We start from the raw sequence: 9,431 nt of genomic DNA, 5'->3' as shown, positions 1-9,431 counted from the left end.
CACAGACAATTGTGTACTCGCTCGGCTGCGTTGTTTTTTTCCGACCGCAATCCCAGGTCGCCGGTGTGAGAGGCAAGTGTACTGTCTAGCGAGCTAAAAGCGCAGGCAATCCCCCAGATCACCAGCACTATTCTTTTAAGTTGACTGTACTCTGTGCTTGCGCCCGTCGCAAAGGAGATGTAGTCATGAACAACTTTTTTTTTTTTAAATGGATGTAGGGCTTGGCGACATATCGAGTTTGTACGATATATCTTTAATCAAGATATGAATTAAGAAAATATCGTAATATCGATATCATTTATGTTGTTCCTTGTCCTCTCCCGCTACCCTCCACGGGCTACTAAAACTGACCGTTTACAGTACAGTTGTCATTCACTTCAATTTCAGTGAATCTCGCTCAAAAATTAATAACTTTATAAAAATATTTTCACCGGAAAATATATCGAAATGTACTTTTTCGTCCATATCGCCCAGACCTAAATGGATGCTATGTTTGCATTGTTGCTGTTCTGTTGAGTAAAATCATGTTGTTGTTTTTTCCAAACTGTGTTTTCTCCCTCAACCCGGGACAAAATTCCTCATAGGTTCCCTTTCTTTAAAAAATAAAAAGGAAGCACATGGTCAGGGGACCATGGTGTATGTGTGCATGCCTGCGTGTGAAAAAAGATCATACCAGATAATCGTGATCTCAATTCTAAGCATGTAAATTGGCATTCCCTTTTTTTTCAGAATAGTGCAGCACTCCACCAAAATGCACACAATGAGGCAATTATAAAGTCTTTTGTAAAAACGGAATGCAAAGGGGGCTTTTTAACACACAAAACCATTCTTATTTGCAAGGTTAAGATGTCTCTCTAAATCAGGGGTGTCAAATGTACGGCCCAAGGGCCGGATCAGGCCTGCGAAAACTCTCTTTGAACCACGTCTAAACTACTGTGATGTCATCTGGTGTAACACCTTCCCAAGATACCTTCACAAATTAGAATCCATGCAAAAGAAAATCATACAGGCCCTGTCATGGTCCAAGTTTAATGCCCCCACTCGACATCTATTCCATAATTATTATCTCTTAAGACTGACAGAGTTCAATATTTATCATAATGCTTGTCTAACCTATCAAGTCATCCACAGGCTGAATCTCAGGCTCTGTAGCTTGGTTCCTATCTATCGTCCCGAGCATGCCCACAACACTCGTAACTTTGACCTGATATCAGGTAAACATAGTCTACTGGCTTGTACTGCTCGAAGTGTTGTATGCAGGGGACCAAAGATTTGGAACCGGCTTGATGAGAGCCTCAGGATGCTGTATTCATTCTCCAACTTCAAAAAGAAACTGAAATCTTACCTATTAACCACCTATCTCTAATGCCTCATGTGGGGTAGACTACTGTTGGGTTGTGCGTGGTTGAATGAATGTATGTATGTACTGTATGTGTATGCTTGCTTTAGTACTCCTATTTTGTGTTTATCATATAGCGTTTTTATGCTTGCCACCATGTTTCAGCATTCCATGCATATACTGTTCTCTGGACCCCCTGCTAAAAGCTTCTTCTAGCTTATTTGGGGGACCCTTTCACTTACCAGCATCCTTAAATGATATTCACTACTGTTGTAATTGTAATATGGTATTGTGAATAAACTTGAAACTTGAAAAAAAAAAAAGGTGTTATCCGGCCCGCGGGATGAGTTTGCTAATTACAAAAATTAACCTGAATTTTTTTAATGAAATAAACAGCTGTTCTAAATGTGTCCACTGGATGTCGCAATACCAATTCTTTGTAGATGATGCTACATATGTACAAAATAAACCACATGATGTTAGTACATCAGTCGAAGAAAATGAGCAAACTACATAAATAACATCCTGTAATTGGATTTTGATATCATTTTTTTATCTTGATAGATTGAAAATGAACACCAATGAGTTGACTGATGAACATTATCACATCATTTATTCAGAAAGTATAAATAACGAGAAATAAAGATAGAATACTATTAACCGCAACATTTAAATGTGAAAACAACCCAACAACATTATGATTTGTACAATTTCAGAATGTGCTTGTTCTATTTGGGACGGTGTGGCTCGGTTGGTACAGTGGCTGTGCCAGCAACTTGAGGGTTGCAGGTTCGATACCCGCTTCCGCCATCCTAGTCACTGCCGTTGTGTCCTTGGGCAAGACACTTTACCCACACCCACACTGGTTTAAATGTAACTTAGATAATGGATTTCACTATGTAAAGCCATACTTGCCAACCCTCCCGATTTTCCCGGAAACTCCCGAATTTCAGTGCCCTTCCGTAAAATCTCCCGGGGCAACCATTCTCCCGAATTTCTCTCGATTTCCACCCGGACAACAAAATTGGGGGCGTGCCTCAAAGGCACTGCCTTTAGCGTCCTCTCTCACCTGAAAAGGAGACTATTATATATGTCTCCGTTATCTATAGGTTTATCTATAACCCATAAAGTAGTCAGGCACGGAGCTATTTCTCAGCGTGTGTTTATTCCAGCCGGCACGTTAATACACTGACACACAACATCCGGATTCCCATCATGCATTGCTTCAAAACCACGGCAAGTAGTAATGTCCAAAAACATAACAGAGACGAAGCAGAAGAACGAAGAAGAGACATGGCGACGACGAGTAAGAAGAAGAAGTACGCTTGCAAGTTCCAAAATGATTGGAAAAAATAATTTCAGTTCATCCAGGACAGCTCGAAGGGGAAGGGGTATGCTGCCTGCAAATTTTGTAGATCAGACTTCTCCATTGAACACGGTGGCCGAACGGATATACTCATTCATGAACGGATTATTTATATATATATATATATATATATATATATATATATATATATAAGAAATAGGGGTTACCCACATATGCAGTCCTCTCCAAGGTTTCTCATAGTCATTCACATCGACGTCCCACTGGGGTGAGTTTTTCCTTGCCCTTATGTGGGCTCTGTACCGAGGATGTCGTTGTGGCTTGTGCAGCCCTTTGAGACACTTGTGACTTAGGGCTATATAAATAAACATTGATTGATTGATTGATTGAAATACTTGAAAATATATACACCCCCCGCTACCCCATCTCCCGAATTCAGAGGTCTCAAGGTTGGCAAGTATGTGTAAAGCGCTTTGAGTCACTGGAGAAAAGCGCTATATAATTCACTTCACTGTTTTTAAACAAAGAAAACAATCTGAAGTTGTCTTTATTTTTAAGTTATCGTGCCGTGAATTTTCCAGTCCGGCCCACTTGGGAGTACATTTTTCTCCATGTGGCCCCCGACCTAAAACGAGTTTGACACCCCTGCTCTAAATGAAGAACCGTTCGGTAACCGAAAGAACCGACTCTTCTTTGGGAGTCAAGCCAAAAGAGCCTAAAGAAGACTGGGAGTCTCCCAGCCACACCACGTTATAAATGTTGCAAAACTGGAGTGAAAGTGTTGTGTTTAACGCACCTCTTCGATGTGCTTTCTAAAGGACTTTTCTCGCTCGTACTGAGTAACGAGCTGCTCGTTGTCCTCCTTCAGCAGCTCGATCTCCACTTCGTGCTCCTGGTTGACAGCGAACACCGAGTCCAAGTTCTCCAGCACGGCGACGACCAGCGGCATCAGCTGCTTCACCACGTCCTCGTCGTACCTCCCGATGAGCCGCTCGAACTCGCGGTAAATAGAATTGGCCAGACCCGAGACCCGCTCGGACATCATGGTCGAGCCGCCAGAATCGTCCTGGTAGAGGACGACGTCGTCCAACTCCATGTCTTCTTCTTCACCTCCCCGGCTAACGTCAGCGAGCTATGCGCAAACTTCAGCCGCCTTGTTACCCTCCCAAGTGGCTAAAACATCGCTCAAATGTGATATGTTGTACGGAGGGGAGATCAAGTCCGTCCTTAATGGCCGTGTGCTTGCTGCACCGTTGACTTTAAGAGGTTCCTTTAGCCGTGTTGTTGTTAGCAGTGCTGAAAAGTATTTCCTTACCTCCGCTTAGTTTTACTGGCCAATAGGGCTGGGGTGACCGATACATATGTCGATAGTAATACCGTGATGAGAGCGATACTTCTGTTCATTTTATTTTCATACATCCATCAATTTTCTACCGCTTATCCCTTTTTATTCATATATGTATGTATTTTGTGTAGTTTATTCGAATTAATTCATAATGATGAAATAGTCACAGGGAATTATTTAACTATTTTGTCGATATTGAATTTATGGACAAACACTACAGCAAATTGTGAACACGTTTTTTTCCAGATTAGGAGACAAATTGGAAGGTTTTTGCTGTTAATTTTTTCAGAGAGCCAGCAGTTTACAGTATTTTATGTTTTTCCAAATATTTTAGATGCTGCATTTGTTTTGTTTGTGATTGTTTTAAAAATACATTGAATTATTTCAATATGTGTATAGTAAATCAATACAATATAGGAATTTCTACATTGGCCTGGAGGTGCAAAACAAAGTTAAAATTACAGAAAAGACAAAAACCAAACACAAAACAGTCCATCCATCCTTTTTCTACCGCTTGTACCTCTCGGGGTCGCTGGGGGTGCTGGAGCCTATCCCAGCTGCGCTCAATTTCAGAAAACACAAAAACAAAAGCCGAATCAACTTACAATTTCAGAATAAAAAAACAAAACACATTGCAATTTCAGGAGGGAAAAAAAAACATTAAAAGTTCAGAAAACACAAAAACAAAAGCCAACACAATTTACAATTTCAAGAAAGAAAACAAAACAAATCACAATTCCAGGGAACACAAAAACCGAAACAAAACAAATTTAAAAAAATTACGAAACAATTTACAATTTCAGAAGGCACAAAAACAAAAGATGAAACAATTTACAATTTCAGAAAAAATAACAAAAAACAAAACATATTAAAGTTTCAGAAAAAAGCAAAAACAAAACCTGAAAAAACGTACAATTTCAGAAAACAAATTAACAAAATACGAAACACTTAACAATTTCAGAAAACACTAAAACAAAAGCCGAAGAAACTTACAATTTCAGGAAACAAATTAACAAAATACGAAACACTTTACAATTTCAGAAAACACCACAACAAATGCCAAAACAATTTACAAATTCACAAACCGGAAAGGGAATGTCCCACTTCCGCTGGGTCTCCCTCATTCAGGCTCTGCGACATGAACAAATTGATTGGCTGATTTAGTTGTCAATCCAACTGTTTTGGGACGCTCCCTTTCCAGTTTATGAAACTGTACTGTAAATTGTTTTGCCTTTGTTTTCTTAAAATGTTAAGTGTTTTGTTTTTGTGTTACCTGAGATTGTAATGTATTTCATGAAATGTAAATAGCGTTTTGCACTTGTAGGCCACTTTTTTAAATAAAAATAAATATGTTTAAAAAATAATAAAATGTATTGAGATGCACCTGTATTTTGTTAAATTGTTCCCAAATAAAGTTGTTTATCAGAACAGATGTTAAAATTGTATGACTAAAAAAGAAAATCCCTAAAGTACTTGTCCTGTGTTGTATTTTGATTATATGCACGATCAATAAATTAAAGGCCATCCATCCATCCATCCATCTTCTTCCGCTTATCCGAGGTCGGGTCGCGAGGGCAGCAGCCTAAGCAGGGAAGCCCAGACTTCCCTCTCCCCAGCCACTTCGTCCAGCTCTTCCTGTGAGACCCTGAGGCGTTCCCAGGCAAGCCGGGAGACATAGTCTTCCCAACGTGTCCTGGGTCTTCCCCGCGGCCTCCTACCGGTCGGACGTGCCCTAAACACCTCCCTCGGGAGGCGTTCGGGTGGCATCCTGACCAGATGCCCGAACGACAGATGAGGTAAATTAAAGGCAAATCACAAAATCAATGAGTGAATGTAAAACAAAGTGACGTTGAGAAAGAGTCGGTATCGGCAATAGTAAGCCTGTATTTACTTGGTATCGAATAGATAAAAACCAAACATTGCCGTATTGCCATCCCCGACTGTCCAACAGAAGAGCCTCTGCTGCTGCATTCACTTGCAATCGGAAAAACTACATCTGAGCAGTCAACTCCGCCCAAATTTTAACATGGACTATCACGATGGATTAAACACTGTTGTGGCAAACGTTTATGGACGTTTTTAACTTAAAAACTTTGACCCAAACAACATATGTTAGATTCGCACCAAAACAATCAATTTAACGTACAGTTGTTTATAAATGTAAGTGTTTAAAACTCCAATCAGAGTGAGTAACTTCTATATTTTGTATGGCTAGCGTGATGCTTGAGTGTACCTAAAACTAAACTGATTATGAAGAGAATTCCATATAAAGATGTTTGCTGCAATTTAATTTAGAAGAGTCAGAGATTCGAAGTTTGAAATTACGGGTACAGTAAAGTGCATTGCCAGTGACGTCACACGCTAAAGAGGGATGGGAGGATGGAGGCAGGCTGCTAATCCGAGAATCCTCAAACATTGCAAACTAGCGATGTGCGATACCACTGATTTTCTTTCCGATCCGATACCATGTAAAATTCAAGTTCCAAAAACAATACTTTGTGCGACTATACCCGACGTGTCTGCTAATTCTTTTTAATGTGTGTATTTTCAAATAATAACATATCTAAAAAAACAGAGCAGAAAAAAGATCAAAGCATCGGCATGTAATGAGAAAATGTCTTTACACTAATAAATATTAATAATAAACTTGGTCACCTGTAACAAAAAGTACAAAAACCCAAAACCAGTGAAGTTGGTATGTTGTGTAAATGGTAAATAAAAACAGAATTCAATGATTTGCAAATCCCTTTCAGTTTATATTCAATTGAATAGACTGCAAAGACAATATATTTAATGTTCGAACTGAGAAACGAGATTATTTTTTTTGTGCAAATAATCATTAACTTAGAATTTAATGGCAGCAACACATTGCAAAAAAGTTGGCACAGGGGCATTTTTACCACTGTGTTACACGGCCTTTCCTTTGAACAACACTCAGTAAACGTTTGGGAACTGAGGAGACCAATTTTTGAAGCTTTTCAGGTGGAATTATTTCCAATTCTTGCTTGATGTACAGCTTAAGTTGTTCAACAGTCCGGGGTCTCCATTGTGGTATTTTAGGCTTCATATTGCGCCACACAATTTCAACGGGAGACAGGTCTGGACAGGTCTGGCCCCCCGACCTAAAACGAGTTTGACACCCCTGCTCGAAATGAAGAACCGTTCGGTAACCGAAAGAACCGACTCTTCTTTGGGAGTCAAGCCAAAAGAGCCTAAAGAAGACTGGGAGTCTCCCAGCCACACCACGTTAGAAATGTTGCAAAACTGGCGTAAAAGTGTTGTGTTTAACGGCAGGCCAGTCTAGTACCCGCACTCTTTTACTATGAAGCCACGCTGTTATAACATGTGGCTTGGCATTGTCTTGCTGACATAAGCAGGGGCGTCCACGATAACGTTGCTTGGATGGCAATAAAAAAAATGTTGCTCCAAAACCTATATGTACCTTTCAGCATTAATGGTGCCTTCACAGATATGTAAATTATCCGTGCCTTTGGCACTAATACACCCCCATACCATCAGATGCTGGCTTTTGAACTTTGTGCCTATAACAATCCGGATGGTTCTTTTCCTCTTTGGTCCGGAGGACACGACATCTCCAGTTTCCAAAACCAATTTGAAACGTGGACTCGTCAGACCACAGAACACTTTTCCACTTTGCATCAGTCCATCTTAGATGAGCTTGGGCCAAGCGAAGCCGGTAGCATTTCTGGGTGTTGTTGCATAGTAGAGTTATAACTTGCACTTACAGAGGTAGCGACGAACTGTAGTTACTGACAGTGGTTTTCTGAAGTGTTCCTGAGCCCATGTGGTGATACCCTTTACACACTGATGTCAGTTTTTGATGCGGTACCGCCTGAGGGTTCGAAGGTCCGTAATATCATCGCTTACGTGCAGTGATTTCTCCACATTCTCTGAACCTTTTGATGATATTACGGACCGTAGATGTTGAAATCCCTAAATTCCTTGCAATAGCTCATTGAGAAATGTTGTTCTTAAACTGTTCGATAATTTGCTCACGCATTTGTTCACAAAGTGGTTACCCTTGCCCCATCCTTGTTTGTGAATGACTAAGCATTTCATGGAAGCTGTTTTTACCCAATCATGGCACCCACCTATTCCCTATTAGCCTGTTCACCTGTGGGATGTTCCAAATAAGTGCTTGATGAGCATTCCTCAACCTTCTCAGTCTTTTTTGCCACTTGTGCCAGCTTTTTTTTAAACATGTTGCAGGCATCAAATTCCAAATGAGCTAATATTTGCAAAAAATAACAAAGTTTTTCAGTTTGAATGTTAAGTATCTTGTCTTTGCAGTCTATTCAACTGAATATAGGTTGAAAAGGATTTGCAAATCATTGTATTTTGTTTTTATTTCCGATTTACACAACATTCCAACTTCACTGGTTTTGGGGTTTGTACATATATACATACATATATATACATGTACACATACATAAATACATATATATATATATATATATATACACATACATATATATACACACACACATATATATTATATATATATACACACACACACACATATGTATATATACACACATATATATACTCACACACACACATTGTATGTATGTATATATATATATATATATATATATATATATATATATATATATATATATATATATATACACACACACATATATATACGGTATATATATATATATATATATTGATTTTGAAGTCAAATATATATATATATATATATATATATATATATATATATGTATGTGTGTGTGTGTGGGTGTGTGTGCGTGTGTGTACAATATTGGTTTGTAGCAAAAAAAAATTCTAAACAAAAAAATATCAAAATGCCCTCCAAACTTGACTTTTCAGTAAGCAGCCCTTGGTGGAAAAAGTTTAGACATCCCTGATCTAAAACATTTGGTTAATTTAAATGTAAAATATGAACTTGTGAATTATTTTGAAAAACTACAACAGCCATAATAAACACTGTTAAATATAAATATGTAATGCAAATATTTCCATACAGACATAATTTTTGACTCACCAGATTATGCAGTTACGATCATATTATTATTTTCATTGTATTCTTACATGAGGAAAAAACAATAGTAAAAATGTAGGAAAACCAAGTAAAAAAATCGGTATGTAATGATAAAAAGCTGAAATGTTCTAACTAATAATTAATAATATTATACTAAGTCCCCTATAACACATAGCTGACACAGTATCTTTAAGCACATTTTTAAAATTAAAAATATATCAATGTGGCTCCCGCATACGTTGACTCTTTAGTATGCGGCCCTTGGTGGAAAAAGTTTGGACACACTTGAACTAAAAAGTATCAAAAGTATCGATATTTTGATTTGAGTTTCGATGTTAGAGCATAAAGATCTAATATTGGCGGTATCGCTTTTTCAGTATCGATCCTCGCATCACCA

The 9,431-nt window shown here is 38.5% G+C and overlaps 1 protein-coding gene across 2 annotated transcripts in view; it reads right to left on the bottom strand.

Moving 5' to 3' along the window:
* Window positions 1–3,988, bottom strand: part of spag9b (sperm associated antigen 9b) — a 76,365-nt gene extending 72,377 nt beyond the window's left edge. For both annotated transcript variants that reach the window (XM_061967191.1, XM_061967192.1), the window contains exon 1: window positions 3,460–3,988. In XM_061967191.1, the coding sequence (XP_061823175.1) occupies window positions 3,460–3,759 (300 nt within the window). In that variant the 5' untranslated portion in view covers window positions 3,760–3,988. The remainder of the gene's footprint in view (window positions 1–3,459) is intronic.
* Between the last annotated feature and the right edge of the window lie 5,443 nt (window positions 3,989–9,431).

This window comes from Nerophis lumbriciformis, linkage group LG11 (genome assembly GCF_033978685.3).
Source record: "Nerophis lumbriciformis linkage group LG11, RoL_Nlum_v2.1, whole genome shotgun sequence".
NCBI lineage: Eukaryota > Metazoa > Chordata > Actinopteri > Syngnathiformes > Syngnathidae > Nerophis > Nerophis lumbriciformis.
This window is presented reverse-complemented; position numbering and strand designations above follow the sequence as displayed.